A 20,381-nucleotide genomic window follows, 5' to 3' on the forward strand; every position below is an offset into this window, starting at 1 on the left:
CTGCCAAGTGCTGCTCAAGTAGCTCTTACTAAGGGATGCTGGTAGAGGCATCATCAACACAAACCAGCTCACTGATGAGGACTTGGTACACCTTTTGTCTTGCAAACCAGAGAAGTAACACTGAACAGTTTCCATCAGTTCTGGTATACGTACAAGTTGATACACTGTTGTAAATGATCTAATAGCAGCGAGAAGAATTTGCCAGAGAATATCAACGCTAGATCACAACCCTGTGTGACCTCATTGCAGATCTGCAAAGGGTTCCAGTGTTACCCAATCATAGCAGACCCTATCTATCACGTAGCCAAGGAAAGGGAAGATTACATTAAGCTACTTTGTCAGGCAGCCAGTTTTCTCCAGCAGCTGAAATAGACCACCTCTGTTCACGTATCCAAATCCTTGATGAGATAAATGAAGCCAATATATAGTACTCTTAGATATTTGCTGAATTTCTTTTTCTGCTGCCAGACTGGCAAGATCATATCAATTGTCGACCTTACAGTTCTGAAACCACACTGGGATTTGAGCTTGTTGCATCCAGCCAGGATCTGCAGTCTAAGTAACACTTTTCCAATTTTCTCCCCGTCCATTTCACTCAGTGCTATAACCCATTTCTCACTATTATTACACTTAGTTGCTCCAATTAAATAACATACAAGATCAATAATCTACAAGGCAGGTAATTGCTACAGAACCTTTAAATGATTTCCATTTTCAAAACCATAGGCAATACCTCTATCAAATGAATCATCATGAATGATTAAAAACATTCAACTCATTGATTGGCTGAAATGCAACACTGTGGAAATTCCCATTGAGCAGCAAGTTGGGCAACATTCATTATCCACCTTACAAAACACCAACTCGTCTGGAGCACAGCTGCTCCTATTCCACTGTCTCACCAAAACTTTATCCATGTTGACCAACTATACACCTTATTCCCCACCCACCTCCAATACATTTAGTTTAATGTTAAATCCAGCCACCTCACTTTGTGAAGCTCCATCTAAAGGCTGTTACTGTATGTTAATGTGAATTGTTGCATGAAGCTTGATGTATAAACTGCAGAAGTATAAATATTATAAGGATGACATGGTGTCTCAGCAGTTAGCACTGCTGCCTCACAGCACCAGGGACCTGGGTTTGATTCCACCCTCAGGTGACTGTGTGGAGTTAGCATATTGTCCCCATGTTTGCATGGGTTGCCTCCAGGTGCTCTGATTTCCTCTCACCTGTCCAAAGATGTGCAGGTTAGGTGGATTGGTCAGGTTAAATTGCCCATAATGTCCAGGGATGTGCAGCCTATGTGTATTAGCCATAGGAAATGCAGATTTATAGGGATAGGTTGGGTTTGAGTGTGGTGCTCTTCGCAGGGTCAGTATGGACTTAATGAGCTGACTGGCCTTCTTCCACACTGTAGGGATTAAGTGATATACTATAGACAATGAACAGTGATAGGTTATCAAGGCAGTACTGCTATCATATACCCTACACTTAATGAGCATCACTGCACATTACTTACCTCATCAGCTCCTATGTGGATCCAGCCAGATTTGCTATGTTTGTCAAGTACTTGAGACAGCATCTTCTTCACCAGAATCAGAGAGCCAGCCAAATGGGGATTCAGGCTATTGGGATATTTCTGTACCTCTCTGAGGTTCCGATATTTATCATGCTTGAGAACGAACTGTTGAGAAAACAAAATCGACAATTAAATAATAAAACAGCCTACCAATTTTCAGTTAGTAGGATGATGGTGAATAAAGTCAAAATTACTTGATCGTATCCAAAAAAAATCTCTCTAATGATTTGAGACCTGGAAACTAACAACTGTTTAAAAGAGTCAACACTTAACCAAAGTCACAAGTGACAGACCATCAAAGAATTTGTTGGCAGAAGTGCTTAAGATGATATTGCACAAAGCAGCACAATGAGCTTCCCCTGAATGTTCTAAGATTTTCCCAGGCATCATGTAAATTTCATGTCTTATTCAAGCAAAAAACAAATCACAGTGACATCAACATTTTGAAAGATAACTTTCATAAGGAACAAACATAACCAATTTAGTGCCCTGAGCCCCCTTCTTGTCTATGTTTCAAATCTATGGATCTAAAGGGACCAACTCAGTACAAAGCTTTCCCTCATGAGCAGAAATGAATTGAAGTCAACACTAATCACAATTACAACCCTCAACTCAAATTCTCATCAAATTACTGATGTTCACTTTTTCCGAGCACTAAATCACACTTGATTGTGTAATTTGTATTGTTCAATTCAAAGTACTGGATTTTTTTTTAAAGATAGGAAATAACTTTACAATATAGAGTTTATTATTAAATACACCTGTCCCACTTGCTTTCTGGTTAGGAGGACCTAAATGTAGCATGGAGACAGATAGGCCAGACCTCCCAGGTACAACATACAGTCTGTTCCCTCATTAAGCAGGGTTACAGAAGATCCAATATTTGAAAAGAAAAGAGTTGCTATGTTAAATGCCAAACCCGGTTACCAGTCATTCACCTTCTAATTCCCCAATGCCTATTTACTATCTCCAAGACAGAAGGCAAGAGCATGAGCCAGGATGAGTACAGCTCAAATAAAAGAGGTTCAACATAATCCAGGACAAAATTGATCACTTAATCTGCAGTCTATCACTTTAAACATTCACTTCCTCAACTACCATTGCATAGTGGTAGTAGTATGTAACATCTATAAGAGGCACTGCAACAAATCAATAAAGCCACTTTTGACGACAACTTACAAAGCTGCAATCTCTACCACCTGGAAGAACAAGGCCAGCAGGTACACGAGAACACCACTAATTGCAAGTTCATATTGCCATATAACATCCTGATTTGGGAATACAATTCCTATTTATTCACTGTCACTGTGTCAAAATCTTGAAACGCTCCTTCTAACAGAACAATAGGTTTACCTACATCACATGGACTTTAATGATTCTCGAACATGTCTCACCACCATATTCTCAAGGGCAATTGGGGATTGGCAATAAACATTGGCATCGCTGGCAAAGTTGACATTGTGATTGAATTTAATAAAATAAATATACCCCGTTGCCATTTGGATTAAAATCTAAAATATCTTTTCATATTCAGCTGCTTGACAACAGCCCCATTGGATTTCTCACATACCAATCAATGGAACCATATCCATAAACATAGAAGAGCAACTTTAATGTCACAAGAAGTTCCAATTCTGTCATTCACTAACTGGGTTTAACAATTAAAAATAGAAAAAAAACCTGGAAAAGTACAGCAGTTCTGCAAATGAAAAAGAAGTAGATTCCAGATTTGGGTTGAAACCAAAACCAAGCAGCATTTTCATGAAGGTCTCACTGAAAACAATGATTGGTTTTCATTATCAGAAAGACTTAGACCTGTCCGATATCTACAGCAGATCTCATTACTGAGGTTGCAAAGGACGAATCGAGGAAATCTGTTCAGCGGTAATGTTACCTGTGCATTTACAATCCCTCTCACACTCATGCAATAATCTTACCTCCATGTGCCCAAAGGTTTGAATTAAGGGAATAATTTCCAAATTATTGCTCTCAGCTATCTGTTGGATCTTGTCAATATCAGCAGAACTGTACAATGAAAATAAACAAAATTAACACATAAATAATAACTGAAACGTTTATACAGACACTCCAGAGATAAAGATTATTGAATTTGATATAGCTTGCTGTCAGGTATTCATTAGTGTATGTATAAACTATCTGAACCCTTTGATTAGATTTCAGCCTGCAGTTCTCTCCCAGGTACCTAACATTCTTTAAACCTGTAACTTTTAGGTATCTGGTCATTCTGCAACTTCCAGACTCATTGATAACAGTCAACTAGAAACAAACCCCTCTATGTCCAATATTGGATGCAGTATCATTCTAAACTGGGATGGAGGAACACAGAGGGAACAGTGTCCCCATCGATCCATGCTCATTGCCAGGTCACAGCCCCCATCCCATCATCACTTCCACCGCCACTAGAAATTGATCTTTTAAGTATCAGATAAGGATTGGGTTTAGTTGATTTCAAAAACGAAATAGCCTGCCAACACACAATATTCATGGTCACTCAGGTGAACAGATATTTAGACAAGGCACTGGAGCACAGCTGGGAATGGTAGAACTGCACTCCAGCAAGAATCAATTGTTGTCAGCATCAGGAAGGGAAAACATTGAGTGGAGAACCGTAACAGGTGAAATATAACCTCTTTAAACCTCACCATAGTAGAACACAATCTGCAGTCTGGAATAGTCATGTAATAACCATATTCACAGAGCAAGGCCAGCACTTCTTGCCTCATCCTGTCTTAAAATCCCAACAGTGCATGTAGAGGCCGTTCGGCCCATCAAGTCTGCAACGACCAACCAGAGTGGATCCCATCCAGACACACGCTATCCCCATAACCACGACTAATCCACCTAACCTCCACATTCTTGGACACTACAGGCAATTTAGCATGACCAATCCATGTAACCTGCACATCTTTGGACTGTGGGAGGAAACTGGAGCATGTAGCAGAAACACGCAGACACAGGGAAAACATGCAAACTCCACACAGACAATCACTGAAGGCTAGAATCAAACCTGGATCCCTGGTGCAGTGAAGCAGCAGTGCTAACCACTGTGGCACCATGCCACCCCAACATCCATGGCTTCATCTCTGGGTGGCCATGAACCACCAACTTTCTAGCTAACAGCCGAAAATGCTGACCACTTCCTACCTGAATGCATAGGTGGATTTCAGAATTTCAAGTTCGTCATGGTAAGGAAACATATCCTCATACTCCATTAGTATACCATTGACCCCGATGCTCGCCAGAAGTGGAAAAATCTACAAAAAAAAAAGACATTTACTCCCAGGCTGTGTCTGTAGAATTCTACTTTCTCAGGAAGAGTTCACATATTGACTAGATTTAAATGTGTATCTCCCCGATAAACCAAAAAGTTCAAGATTTAAAATGATTAGCAAAAGAACCAAAAGTAACATGAGAAAAACAACATTTTAATGTAAGGAGTTAACAGGACTTGTAATGTGCTGAAAAAGGTAATGGAAGGATAGTGGAAACAGATTCAACAGTTGCTTTCAAACGGGAATTGGATAAACATGAAGAAAACAAAAATTGGAACAAAATGTGGAAAGACTGTGGATTGAGATCTGGAAATTTCAGCTGAGGGCAGACACAATAGGCAAAATGTCTCAGAGTAATTAGTGGCTATCAGCCCCCTATAGTGGTAGGATTAAAAGTGGTATCTTCAAACCAAATCTTTAAGGGGTAATTATTAAGGGTTAATTGGACAGGACAATGAGCAATTAAAGAGCAAGTGGAAAATCTCTGGTTTAGTGCAAGACAATTGCTTAGGCTGTCAGGGAACCATGTAACATGGCCACCTGGAGGATGGTTTTCTGCATGATGGAATGTCTGGAAAAGTACTGAAAGCACCCAGAATAGAATTGATATCAGGCATTCTGCAGCACTTGTTGGACTCCACCTTGGACTGAGATTGTAACTGGTGCCAGAAAACCCAAGCATCTCCAGGCTGTAAAGCAGGGGCCCTGATGGGCAGAAGGCAGTGAGACTTGTTGAATATGTCTAAAGTAGTTTAGGCTAACAGTTCCACTCATTAGTTTGCAAATGTTTTTAATATATTTATATAGATTCTTATACATTCACTTTTATATATGACTGTAATATTATATATACACACACACACACACCCCTTTATCTACTGCTTTACATATAACTACTGCTTAATATATGCTAACCACTCTACATTAACTTACCACTTAATACATTCATAACTGTTTGATATATATATGACCAATGAACTTATTGAGTAGAATCATTTAACTCAGTATTTTTAGATCCCACTGAATCCACTCTTGATCCATAACACTCCAGTGCAGTTCATATGGGATGAATTAGGTCAACTGACTTCAGGTGAACATCTGCTTAATATGGAAAGTCATCTTGGGGCCTGGGATGGGGGTGAGGGACGAGGTGTGGGGGCAAGTGTAGCACTTCCTGCTGTTGCAGGGGAAGGTGCTGGGCTTGGTGGGTTTGGAGGGGAGTGTTGGAGGAGTGCGCCCAGGATGAGGCATTCCACTCCCGCACATCCCAGATGTCCACGTTCTTCAAGGACTGCAACTTTCCCCCCCGCAGTGGTCGAGAACGCCCTTGACCGCGTCTCCCGCAACATATCCTTTACACCCCACCCCCGCAACAACTGCCCTAAGAGGATCCCCCTCATCCTCACATACTGCCCCACCAAACTCCGGATACAACACATCAATCTCCGACACTTCCGCCATCTACAATCCGACCCCACCACCCAAGACATTTTTCCATCCCCACCCCTGTCTGCCTTCTGGAGAGACCACTCTCTCCGTGACTCCCTTGTCCACTCCACAATCCCCTCCAACCCCACCACACCCGGCACCTTCCCCTACAACCGCAGGAAATGCTACACTTGCCCCCACACCTCCTCCCTCACCCCTATCCCAGGCCCCAAGATGACTTTCCACATTAAGCAGATGTTCACCTGCACATCTGCCAGTGTGGTATACTGTATCCACTGTTCCCGGTGTGACTTCCTCTACATTGGGGAAACCAAGCGGAGGCTCGGGAACCACTTTGCAGAACACCTCCGCTCAGTTCGCAATGAACAACTGCACCTCCCAGTCGCAAACCATTTTAACTCCCCCTCCCATTCCTTAGACGACATGTCCATCATGGGCCTCCTGCAGTGCCACAATGATGCCACCCGAAGGTTGCAGGAACAGCAACTCATATTCCGTTTGGGAGCCCTGCAGCCCAATGATTTCAATGTGAACTTCACAAGCTTCAAAATCTCCTCTTCCCCCACTGCATCCCAAAACCAGCCTAGCTCGTCCCCTCCCCCCACTGCATCCCAAAACCAGCCCAGCTTGTCCCCGCCTCCCTAACCTGTTCTTCCACTCATCTATCCCCTCCTCCCACCTCAAGCCGCACCTCCATTTCCTACCTACTAACCTCATCCCGCCTCCTTGGCCTGTCTGTCCTCCCTGGGCTGACCTATCCCCTCCCTACCTATACTTTCCTCTCTACCCTCAGTCCACCTCCCCCTCTCTCCCTATTTATTTCAGAACCCTCTCCCCATCCCCCTCTCTGATGAAGGGTCTAGGCCAGAAACGTCAAGCTTTTGTGCTCCTGAGATGCTGCTTGGCCTGCTGTGTTCATCCAGCTTCACACTTTGTTATCTTGGATTCTCCAGCATCTGCAGTTCCCATTATCTCTTGTGTTAATGTTTTTGTAGCTTTCTGTCAGATACCAGTCAGCATGCAGATATTACCTTGAGAGTTTGTGTTGTGGAGTTATATGTACAGATGTTCTGCCCCAACAGACAGATCGAACTATGTGCAGATATGTATCGAAGCCATGTGGTTACATTAAAGAGAAAAGAGCTGAATTCCAAAGACTATTGATACACGTCTTGGTGGAAATTTGGGAAAGCAATTGGAATGAATTCATAAATGCTTAGCAAGTTGAGGGTGCATCCATGAGGATCAATGGTCGGCACAACATTGTGGGCTGAAGGGCCTGTTCTGTGCTGTACTGTTCTATGTTCTATGTTCTATGTTCTAAGTTGTGTTGTTATTTGGGCTTCTGAGCAATTAACTATAGGCTTCATTTTTTCAAGCCCAACTGAATCTTTTGAGCAAGGTCAAATACAGTAGATTATAGAATTTCCATTTGTGTGGTTTAGCTGCATTTCAACAAATCATTTGATAAAGTACTAAACCCAAGGATGGATTATGTTATACAGTATAACTGGAACCGCATAGTACTACATTGCTAAACAGTGGAAATATAATAAGTCTCTAAATGGGAGGAGACTGTGAATGAGGCTTCATCGCAGTTAGGTTCCAAATAATTGTCAAAGGGCAATGACGTTTAATGATCTTCAATTTCATTAGTGGTATAGAAGTGGACGTAGGTACAACAGGCGAGTAAAATAGATTAAAAATCAATATGTTTTAGGCTGGCAGAAATAAACAAGGGAAGTTCACAGGTGTTGTTTATTGTAACTTATTCAGGTTGGAAAATTGTTGGCTTGTTTATACCATACCAAGATCAATTAATAGCAGTGAAAGGAGTTAACATGTTATCTTGTTCTGGTAATGCTGGATTGAGAAGGAATTGAGAGAAAACTCCATGCACTTTCTTAAATTAAAAAGATACCAAGGGATCTTTTACATCAATTTCTGTCTAACACTTCACCTGAAAGACATTACCCACCTCAGCACCAGCCAACAATAAGGATTGAAGCCACAAACTTCTAATTTGCTGATAGCTCAGCCAAGGAGTTGTTTTAATATTCATTTTTGAATTTCTTTCCTCCAGAAGGGAAAATGTTTTATCTGTTACTATACTTGCTGTTTAAAGACTGAATTTTGGGGACCATCTTGCTTATTGCCATTTTGTGTATAGAGCATCTATATAGCCTCATTTTAAAAGTACAGCCTTTCTGCATCACTATGCATGGGAATAAGACTCCACATATCAGTCAAGCCACAGAGTAAAGCCAAGGATTGTAATTTTGTTTATTTCCTAGTGAACCAGGTCTATTAGAAAGATTGGAGTGGTTGTTCCATCAGTCGATTTAGATCGTGGCTGATTTCTACTTCAGCTATCTGCCTGTGTACCATATGCATTAGTACTGTTACTCAACAAAACACCTATACAAAAACAAAGTTGCTGGAAAAGCTCAGCAGGTCTGGCAGCATCTGCGGAGGAGAAAACAGTTAACATTTCGGGTCCGGTGACCCTTCCTTAGAATGTTCTGCGGAACGGCCAGCAGACCCAAAATGTTAACTCTGTTAAACACTGAGCTTTTGGTTTTAAAACATCTATACATCGGAGTTGAAAACTACAATTGTTGCTAGCATCTGCAACCTTCTGGGAAGATTTAAATTTCTAGTCCCCTTCATCTTAAAAAGTGCTTCCTGATATCTTACAAAAGCAATATGCTATAGATATTGAAGGCTGCAAACTAAAAATTCTTGAAATGTTCAAAAGGTCAGGCAGCCTTTCTGCAGAAAGAAGCAGAGTCGGTCTTTCAAATTGATGACTCTTTATTGGATGTTCTGGTGAAAATTCAATCTGGAATTCTATCATTAGATATTGCCAGGTCGGCTGAGCATGATTTCCTTACTGAATGGCCTATCTTTAATTTCATTATGTCCCCTTGTCCTCACTTCCCCCAAAAACACAGCTTCTCTCTACCTATCCTGTCTAATCCTTTTAATGTGTTAAATACTTAAATTAGATTATCCCTCCACTTCCTATTCTCAAAAGAATACAAGGTCAGCTGGATAGCTCTTATGGTGCTATCTTACAACTTTTCATAATATATCTACAGGCCTTTTGGCCCAACATTCCCAGCTCACTCATTTAGCCAGTCAACAGATTATTCGCTTCTTTCACCTACATGTGCGCCCACGTTTCATTTAAATGCAATTATGCTTCAACTAGTGAAATGACATGTCCTACCTGTTGCAAGTATGTAAGTTTTGGTGCCGCACCTTTGAGGTCCAAGTGCACAATTCTCATCCCTGAAATGCCGTAATCCTTCTGTTTCCGAGTCTTTGCTTGCACCTCTGTTTTTATGATTTCTTTTACCTGCTGTACAGTTTGGATTACTTCTTGTTCCAGTTTTTGGTTAGGTGTAATGGCTCCTCTACGTTTATTCCAAAAGCTATCTTTTGCAGGAGTGTCCAAGTGCTTTGTTCTAAAATAGACAATTACTTTCAATTAGCAGATTCCCTTAAGCAGAGACCCGTAATGGGCTCTTCAGCCTAGCACACTGGTAAAATTGAGGTTGGTAAAAGCAGATTAATCGTTAAAATGTAAATCTTCAAGTTCAAAATCAAGAAACAAATGACTTGATTTAATTAAACTCGAGAGAAAGCAAAAGAAGGTTAGCAGTTATGGGGATGTGTAAAGATGAATGAGAGAAGAAAGGAGCAATAACAGTGGAATGATGGAAATATCTTCAAAACATCACAAACATTCATTAACATACACATTTGAATGATTAAAGACTTTGTACAACAGTAGGGCAAAAGCAGTGTGGCTACAGAGGCCAAAAAAGATGTAGGGAACAATGCACAGGCTAGGGTAATTGATCTGTGTTTGGGAAAAACTTGGTAGAGTATCAAACATGGGGTAGCTACCGAAAATGGAAGCAATTTGGGAAATTTAACAATATCTTGGGAATATAATAAAAGAAAGATTATCATGAAAAACAAAATTCACTGGGAAAAGATTCAATGCTCTACATCACATCAGTGACTGCATTTCTAAAGAACTTCACTGGTTGTAAAACGGTTTGAGAGTCTGATGGTAATGAACAGCACTCTACAAATGCAAGCTTTTTATTCAATGGAAGTAGGGCTGGAAACCCGAGATAGTGGTGGTGGAAAGGCAGAGTACAGGAAGGAGGTAGAGAGCTTAGCAGCATGATGTAAAGACAACAATCTCTCCCTCAATGTCAGCAAAGCAATGTTATTGACTGCAAGAAACAGAGTTGGGGACATGCCCCTGACTGTATCAATGGTGGTGAGGCGGAGATGATCAAAAGATTCAGGTTCCTCGGAGTAAAGATCACCAACAATCTAGCCTGGTCTATCCACATCAACACTACAGTCAAGAAAGCACAACTACACCTCTACTTCCTCATAAGGCTAAGGAAATTCAGCATGTCCATAGGTGACTCTTACCAATTTTTATAGATGCCCCATAAAAGTGTCCTTTGTGGATGCATCATAGTTTGGTATGGCAACTGTTCTGCCTAAGACCACATGAAATTCCCCATAACTGTAAAACTGCTTTTGCTTTCACTGGAGTTTAATTAAATCATGTTATTTCTTCTTTAATTTGAAACTTGAAGGTTTACATTTTAATGATTAATCTGCTTTCACCAACCTCAAGACCATCAAACAAACCTGCCTTCCTTCCATTGATACCTCTCACTGTCTCTGGAAAGAAGCCAATATAATCAACGATTCATCCCACCCAGATTATACCTTCTTCCATTGCGCAGATGATGCAAGAGTTTGAAAACATGTACCAACAGATTCAAGAACAGCTATTTCCCTGATGTTATCAGATTTATGAACAAATCTCTCCTATATTAAAGCTGATCTTTCTCTGCACCTTCTCTGTAGCTGCAACATTATATTCTGCATTCTGTTCTATTACCCTGATGTATTTATGTAACCTACGATTTGTCTGGTTAGCAGACAAAACAATATTTTTCACTCATAGTACATGTGACAATAACAAATCAAAATTTTAAAAAAGTGCAAACCTGTGTATCTCAAGTAGAAAATTGTGGTCTATGATTTGATACTGCACAATAATATTGATCCCAGACGGGAAAACAGAGCCACCAATTTAACTCACATTTATCGTACCTAATACTTTTCCAGAGATTCTATAATTCCACAGATTGACCACCCTCAGAAGAAATTCCTCCCCATCTCTGTCTTAAATGTGCAACCCCTTCTTCTGAGATTTTTGCCCATTGGTCCGAGACTTTCCCGCAAGGAGAAACAACTTTTTCACATTTACCCTATCAACTAAGAATCTTACCCAATGCCTCGTTGGCAAGAACCTTCAACCAAACACAAATAATCGTAACACCCTACACGGGACCCACAGCTAGAATCGAACGGGATCATGGCAAGGCCAAGCCAAATCTACATCACACTTTGAGCTACTTTTGTCAGGAAAACACTCTCAACTTGTAACATCAATAAAGTTGAATATCAAGTGCAGCTGGCACTATGGGACAACATAATCTCCAAGTTTCCCCTTGAGATCACATACTACCCTGACATCGAGATAGGTTGGCTGTTTTTTCATTGATGCTAGGTCAATGTCAGGGGCCTTCTTCCCTAAACTTGAGGCATTTTTATCACAAACTGTAGCAATTAAAGAAGACCCTCCACTAAGTTCTCGAGGACAACTAGGGATGAACTATAAATGTTGGCTTTGCCACTGATACATGCATGCTGAAAATAAATTTGAAAGATAACTTACTTGAATATTGGATACATCTTCAAACCCATTATTACTAAAATCAACAAAACTAGGAAACGCAATACAGTCATGCAGTTTATCCTTGCCATGTTCAATAGTAATCCTGCAGGAAAGAGAAAACTAGATCATTAATGTTCATTTTTAAAAAGATCTTAGAATTTGCATTCATATGGTGTGTTTGCACAGCTTCAGAGCATTGAGAGTCAAATAAGTACTTATGCAAAATATGGTAATTTGAGAAAATGCTAATTTCCTCATGTTAAGGTCCCACAAACTGCCAAAGGATGAGTCATCAGTCGTCCGATTGGGGTAGTGTTCCACCACTTCAAACAAGTTTTTATTTGCACTGTCATCAATTTCAAAATTGCCACTGATAGTGTTTTAAGTTTAGTTTGGACAGAAACAACTGAGATTAGTGACTATTTCATAGCTCATTAAAGGTGCGCACAATGCAAGTACAAACTTCTCTAAATAGCATTTAGTTAATGTTCAATTAGGGTTTTATGTATTTATAATTTCTGAAGTGGTGTGGGATTGCAGATTCTACAAGTAATTTAAATAAAACTGCAGCTCATAATTAAACTACATGGAAGGTGCATCCCTGCTACTTATTAAAATAATCCCACGTGGTATACTATAGCAGTCAAACCATATTCATACAAAAGCGCCCACAACAAGCGGCAGGGACTACTATTTGCCAGTATCTAAATACTTGCACTGAAAAGATGCCGTGAGGTGTTTCAAGTCCACCTGAGAAGAACCTTTGTCTAATAGCTCATCTGAAAAGTGACACCAAACTGCCAAGATGTGAGAAGCAGTTCAGGCCGTTCTGCAGAGTATAATCAGCCAACCACTTTTTCTAACGTTACCTTGAAGTAGCACCTGGAAGCATTGCAAAAATAGCTTAAAATGAAAATGTATCCCTGGCAGCACAGTCTGAAGCGGTTGAATTGCTTGCTGTTGGAACTGACTGTAATAAAATGAAATGCACGCCAACATCAAGTCATACAAGTTGATACTTTCACTTTCTTGATGGCAAAGTACAGGTGAAGTGCTACTGTGTTGCAATGTGTTAGGACAATTTGTTCTCTAAAGGAACTGTTCCACTATTAACTTTGAGGATAAGGGGATAGAGAAACAGAGGCAAGGGTGCAACAAGGTGGACTTTATTCCACAAATGAGATGATTTCAATGGTATGGTTCGGCTTCGTTTTAGCTGCAAATGCTACTCAAGTCTACGTGCTGTGCTACAGTGTACACATGCTAATGGTAAACAAGATGGTGTCATAGTGAATGCAGTCCCCACTCCCAAGCAGGTCTTATAGTGGGAATTGGATGAATAAATTGGACTCAAATCTTCCAATAGAGTCACAGTCAGATAGTACAAACAGAGATCCTTTGGCCCACTAGGTCGATACCAACAAACCAACACCAAACTACACTAACCTCATTTAGCTGTACTTGCTCCCTGGCATTTTAAGTACTTATCCAGATGCTTCTTAAATGTTGCAAGAGAACGTTCATCCACCACCATCTGAGGTAGCATATTCCATATTTTTGTCACCCTCTGGGTGAAAATTTTTTTTTCCCCCTCAGATTCCCTCTAGTCATAGAATCATAGTCATATAGCACAGAAACAGACCCTTCGGTCCTGTCAGTCCATGCTGACCATAATCACAAACAAACTAGTCCCATCTGCCTGCTCCTGGTCCATATCCCTCCAAGCATACCTTATTCATGTACTTATCAAAATGTCTTTTCGATGTTGTAACTGTACTTGTAATCTAATTCCACACACAAACCATTGTCCTGTGTAAAATGGTTGCCACTCACATCTTTTTAAAATCTTTCTCCTCTCACCTTAAAAATATGCCCCCCCATCTTGAAATTCCCCATCTGAGGGAAAAGACATCTGCCATTCACCTTATCTATACGCCTCATGATTTTATAAACCTCTGTAAGGTTCACCCCTCAGCCTCTGACACTCCAGTGAAAAAAGTCCCAGCCTATCCAGACATTCCTTATAACTCAAACCCTCCATTCCCAGCAACATCCTGGTAAATTTCTTCTGAATTCTCTCCAGCTCAATAATGTACATCCAATAACAGGATGACCAGACCGGACACATTACAAGCCACTTGCTCCTCATCTTAAAAACTTACACCCTCTAGTCTTAGACATATGTGCCATGGGTAACACATTCTCACGATGTACAGTTGATGCCCCTCATCATTTTGTATACCTCAATCAGACAACCCCTCAGCCTCCTCTGTTCCAATGAGAACAAACCCAGCCTATCCAGTCTGTCCTCATAACTGAGACTTTTGATCACAAACAACATCCTGTTGAAACTCCTGAGCACACTGTCTCGTGCAATCACATCTTTCCAATAGTATGGCAACCAGAAACGCACACAGTATTCCTACTGTGGCCTAACCAATGTTGTAATAAGACTTCCTTGGTCCTATATTTTATGCCCTGACCAGTAAAGACAAGCATCCCATATGCCACCTTCTTTACTCTGTCTACCCATGCTGACACCTTCAGAGATTTATGGACTTGTACAGTAAGGTCCCATTATTCCTCAGTACTCCCTTGGGAGTTACCATTCCTTCCCTTTGGACCTCCCAAAAGGCATCTCTTCTTACTTATCAGGATTAAATTCCATGTGTCATTGCTGTGCCCAAATCAATATCAGACTGCAGCCTCAGACCATTCTCCCTACTAATCAACACCATCGCCATTTTCCGTGTCATCTGCAAATTTACTAATTATACCTTCTGTATTCACATCTGAGTTGTTAATGTGCATAGCAGACAGCAAGGATCCCTGTGGTACTGCTGGTCACAACTTTCAATCACAAAAACATCCCTGCACCATCACCCATTTCCTAATGTTTGTAAGCCAATTTTGGATCCGGTTTGCCAACTTGCCTTGGATCCCATGGACTGTCACCTTTTGGACCAGCCTTCCATATGGGACCTTGTCAAAGGTATTATTGAAGCCCATGAAAACTACATTAATACACTACATATTTAGCCATCCCTCCAAAAATCTCAATTAAACTAGTCACACAGAATGTCCCTTTAACGAACCCATGTTGGTTACCAACGATCAATCCCTGCCTTTCCAAGTGTTAATTAATCCTGTTCCTCAAATTTTTTCCCCTCCAATAATTCCCTTACCACTGACATCAGACTGGCTGTCTTTGTTCCTTCTGATATGTTTTCCTTCTCCAGCACTCTCCATTCCCAGATACCTAATTTAGTTTGAAATAAGATTTTTGGAGTGGAAAGTGGAACTACTTGAAGCATTTTTGGCATGCTTTGGGTTTAATTCTTGTAACTTAAGAGAAAATTATTTTACTTCACATTAAAATCTTATATTCTACTACAGGGAGCAAAACATCAAAGCTCGACAGGAACATTAGTTCCCTTACTGCCATTTTCTACTGAAATAATAGGACATTTTAGTTTAGAAAAGGGTTATATTTTAATACAAATACTTTAATCAAAGGGTAGGCAGCAGAGCAAAACAAAACCTAAATCTGATCTTGTGAGGAGCAGCTTTTTTGTAAATGGAACCCAAGCTCTGGAATTCCTCTCAAAACTTCTCTTTACCTTTTACGTTACAGTTTGAAACCTCCATTTTTGACCCAGTGTTTGATTAGCTGTAATCACAGGATCATTAAATTATTAGGTTGCAGAAGGAGACCATCAGTCCGTTGTGTCTACCCTGGCTCTCTCAACATTTTAAGTTGGTGCCATTTGCATGTCTTTTCCCCATAACCCCACACACTGTTTCAATTGAACATCCATGCAATGTCCTTTTGAATGCCTGAAATGAACCTGCATCCATCACATTTCCAGGCAGTTCTTTCCAGACCCCAATTACTCACTGTGTGGAAAAGGTTTTCTTGCTTTGCATTCGCTTCTTTTGTAAAACTATACGCTCTGGTTCTCGATCTTTTCTTGAATGTAAACAGTTTCTCACTATCTACATCTAGACTCCTCTTGATTTTGAACACTTCTGTCAAATCTCCTCCTAGCTTTCTCTCTGCCAAGGAAAACCTCGATCTTTCCTCATAACTGGAGTATTTCATCCCTGCAACCAATCTTGAAAATCTCTTCTGAATTCTTTTCACTCTATTCACAACCATCCTACAGTGTGGCACCCAGAACTGTGCATAACACTGAGGTCTAACCAGTGTCCAATGTAAATTTATCATAACCTCTCTGCTCTTGTATTCAACATATCCTTTATTAACAGCTCTCTCTACCTGTCCTGCCATCTGTCAGCTTCTGCTCACCCTTTAGAATAGTACTTTTTATTTTATACAATCTCTCCATGTTCTTTGTATTAAAATGCATCACCTCATCTCTTTGCATTAAACCTTACTTGCCACATGTCCACCCACTCCAGCAACTTATCACTATCCTCTTGAAGTTCTCTAGTGATTGGATAGGAAGTAAATAACTCTTCCCTCAGATTTCAGGGATTGAATTAGAAATGATGAAACACAGAAAACAAACAAACAGTCATATCTATAATTTTAGAGTGTTGCAACAATTCTAGAATGTTTGTGTCTGCTACTACTGTTGGGAAGGTTAAATACGCCCAAGTTCAACAACTAATGTTGCACAAGGCTGGGCTCCTTAACTGGAAAAAAAAATAACCACCCTCTATTTCTCTAGAAGATTCATGAGGACCTTACAAAATCCAGCTCAACCACAGATTTGTGGGTTAGGCTAGGGTATGCGCTATTCCATTTCTTTCATGGGATGTGGGTGTCAGCAGCATAGCTGGCACATGTTGCCCATCTCTAGTTGCCATTTTACTAAGTGGCTTACAGGGCCATTTAAATAGGATGGTTAAGAATCAACAACGGTGCTGTAGGTCTGAAGTCACATGTAGACCAGACCAGGTAAAGATGGCAGGTGTCCTTCCGGGGAGGGATTCAGATGAATTTTTAATCACAAAAAACAATGGATTTCAATGTCGCTGTTTTGAGACATGGTGGTGCTGTGGTGAGATTTATTCCCAAGTCTCCTGTGCCTGTGGTCATTACCGCTACACCACTGACTCACTGGGGACACTTCCAAATATTGACAAACTCTAGCCCTAAATTTCATGCTAACACCTTATAATCTCATTTCACCAAGAAATACTGGCGTGAGCTTAGAGTCGAATTGTTGCCAACTGAATTGTTACCATTTATTTCTCAGAGGTTGTGTAACCATTCCGTAAAGAAAACTGTTCATACCAGATGAAACAATCATTTTCCTTGCCAGTTATGTACCGTACATGTACAAGAAGCAAAACAGTTGCAGACATGTGTACTGTACCCAAGTGTAACAGTTTAAGAAAGTGCACTATCTCAAGGGCAACTAGAATTAGGCAATAATGTTGGCCTTTCCAGCATCACACACCCTAAGAATGGATTTTGTAAAAGCATTAACTTTACAAAATTAAGCTGAAGCAAGAAAGTAAAATTTAGTTTGTGATATTGTTTGGCAAGTGGGTCATCCATTATTTCAATCAAAACTTAAATTCCAATTTGCATAAATATTGGCCAATGCAGCAGGGAGAACTCCCTTTCAGATGGTGTCATTGGATTTGTTTATCCACCAAAACGACTCATTGTCTATGTTTCATCTGAATGCAAAAATGCAGCATTCCCTCGGTTCTGCACTGGAGTGGCAGAAACGCTGATCACATGCGCAGCTTCTAAGCAACGTCTTCCAGTAGGGAAGAATTCTTACGCCTATAAGCAGCAAGAACATCACAACTTTTCCACAACTCCCTTTTTTTCTAATCCATTAAACACGAGTTTGCAGGAAAATACGTCAAAATGGAACCGTAGCGTGTAACTAAAGATGATATTGCCATTAAAACGAGCCTTTCATTTGAACTTGGCTGGGGCTTTGCTATAATGCAGTCTCCAATACAGAACCAATGGACCCAGAGATTAATACAAAGACCCCTATCTCAGTAACATTCATCATAGCAGAAGCTACCTGAGCCAACTCACGTTGTGCTACGATCTGAATATTCAAATAGTGATCCACACAAACAGTTCTATCAGGGGGGTTTGTCAACCCGTTGAACGTATGTTCTCGAGATAACAATATTTGACATTTCGCTCTCTCACCACTTCCCGCCCATTTACAATATGGTAATAAAATTAGAAGAATATTGAACGCAGCTATGCACCCAACAGCTTCCCGGAGATGCATTTTTTTTAAAATCCTGGGGATTCTAGGGCACTCCTGGAGGGTTGGCAACCTTTATCACTGTCGGGGCTGATTCCAGCCTTAACTGCTAAATCTCAAGTGAAATGTAAGCAAAACATTGTAGTCTGTAATTCTTCAGTAATTGCAATTAAATCTTGTAATGTGCCACGAATCCTCAGAACGTGATTCTGGGATATTCCGCCTGACGACGAGCAGTGATTAAATAGAGATAAAGTCTCCTCCCATTGCTAAGTCCTGTGAGGACAGATTTGACCCAATGGAGTCTTCAGCTCGCACTGATGTGAGATCAATTCCCCGTCTCCAATACTGAATACCCACCACGTTCCCGTCGTCCAGGCATCTCCACTCGCCTGTTTCGTGTCTCTGCCAATGCTGCTCTCCTTTTCCGCTTCCCGCAGCTCACTTAAAGCAAGCCACCCAATTCTCGCTCTTTCACTTTCGGCATTTATCGTCGTAGGACCTAAATACCTTGCACCTGCGCAAAGTTAGTTAAGAATTATGTATTGTACAAAATAGTCAATACAGAAAATAATAATATGCAGTGTACAACATCAATGTCTCTAGTGCATTTTATATAAGACAAATAATCCACAAAAGAACCTCTAAATTCAAACGCTATAACGAATAGTCAAAATGCTCACCCTGCTGTCTCGGAATAATTGTGTGTCGCTACGATTGGAGAGTCTAGGAGATGGAATACCACTGAGATATAACGTGGTAAACTATTTCCCACAGACAGGCCAGGAACAATTGAAGTATTCAGTTTTTTAAAATCACGTTTTAGACCTTTCTAACATGCTTTGCAAGCAGTGATTTTACTCCGAGAGCCATCGCACAAAATGACCCAAAGAGCTTCATGGCCAATTAAATATATTTCAACTGTTGTTTTTATTGTAACATAAAATAAGCTAATTTATACGTGGAAAAGTCTGACATTGAGCTTTGAGATAAATGATTAGATAACCTGTTTGTGATACTGATTGAGGGATAAACAATAGCCAGCAAAGCAGGAGTATCCCCTCGCTGTTCTTTGCAAAGTGTTGTGGGGTCTTTTGCTTTTACCTAAATGGCTCGACAGGGTCTTCATTTAACATGGGCATCCAGCATAGCAGCACTTTCTCAGTACTGTACTGAAGTGTCAACCTCAATTACATAGAATCGAAATGCAGAAATTGACCGTTCCATTCAACAGGTTTTACCAATATTTATAATGTGCAGGGGTATCTTGCAACTGTAAATATATCTCACTGTTCCACACCCATATGAGGTTGTTGACTTGCTCGCCGAGCTGAACGAGAACAAGCCAGCTCGGCGAGCAAGACGACAATCTCACCCACAACCCGAGCTACAGATCTTTGCCAAAGCTTTAAATCCACGCCCATTTCCCTCTATTCTTATCTTCATTATATCTTCTCTTAAACCTAGTAAATTTAACTCTAACAACCACCGCATGTCGGAATGAATTCCACATTGACATTTCACTGTCCTACTTTTTTGTGCCTTGGATGCATTTGGGTGCTTTTCCACTTTTGTCGAGTAAGTGTCAGTATTGTATTGTTCCGTTGTTTCTTGAGAGGTTCAAGCTTGCTGAGCATTGTTGGAACTTCATTCGTCAAGGCAAGGAGAGAGCATTCAATTAAATTCCCACCTTGTTGGCAGAGAACGGGATTTTGGGGGGTCATGAGGTGATTTAGTCACTGCTAGAGTTCATAATTTCACAAACCAAATTATTTGTACAGTCAAGATAATAAAATGAGAGGCTGGATGAACACAGCAGGCCAAGCAGCATCTTAGTAGCACAAAAGCTGACGTTTCGGGCCTAGACCCTTCATCAGAAATGGTGGAGAGGGTTCTGAAATAAATATGGGGGGAGGGGGGGTCGAGCGCGGACAAGAGAGTTGCAGTGAGAGAGAGATCCCCTGAGGTTTGTCCGGAGGCAGGACGATAACTTCTTCAGGTTAGGCATCCCTAGAAGAGGCTTTGCATGAGGTCAAAATTGTATCAGAGATAATAGGAAC

General features: G+C 40.7%; 1 protein-coding gene across 3 annotated transcripts in view; it reads right to left on the reverse strand.

Moving 5' to 3' along the window:
• zgc:113333 (beta-N-acetylhexosaminidase) overlaps nucleotides 1–20,381 on the reverse strand; it is a 41,279-nt gene that overhangs the window by 19,166 nt on the left and 1,732 nt on the right. Inside the window, exons 1-7 of one of the 3 annotated variants that reach the window (XM_048552138.2) lie at nucleotides 19,854–20,130; nucleotides 18,682–18,838; nucleotides 12,110–12,212; nucleotides 9,557–9,794; nucleotides 4,748–4,857; nucleotides 3,520–3,607; nucleotides 1,523–1,687 (exon numbers count right to left, since the gene is read on the reverse strand). In XM_048552138.2, coding sequence (XP_048408095.1) covers nucleotides 1,523–1,687; nucleotides 3,520–3,607; nucleotides 4,748–4,857; nucleotides 9,557–9,794; nucleotides 12,110–12,212; nucleotides 18,682–18,703 — 726 coding nt within the window. In that variant the 5' untranslated portion in view covers nucleotides 18,704–18,838; nucleotides 19,854–20,130. Of the gene's footprint in view, nucleotides 1–1,522; nucleotides 1,688–3,519; nucleotides 3,608–4,747; nucleotides 4,858–9,556; nucleotides 9,795–12,109; nucleotides 12,213–18,681; nucleotides 18,839–19,004; nucleotides 19,170–19,853; nucleotides 20,131–20,381 lie in introns of those variants that run through there. The other 2 variants (XM_048552140.2, XM_048552139.2) reach the window with 2 other exon arrangements.

This window comes from Stegostoma tigrinum, chromosome 23 (genome assembly GCF_030684315.1).
Source record: "Stegostoma tigrinum isolate sSteTig4 chromosome 23, sSteTig4.hap1, whole genome shotgun sequence".
Taxonomy (NCBI): domain Eukaryota; kingdom Metazoa; phylum Chordata; class Chondrichthyes; order Orectolobiformes; family Stegostomatidae; genus Stegostoma; species Stegostoma tigrinum.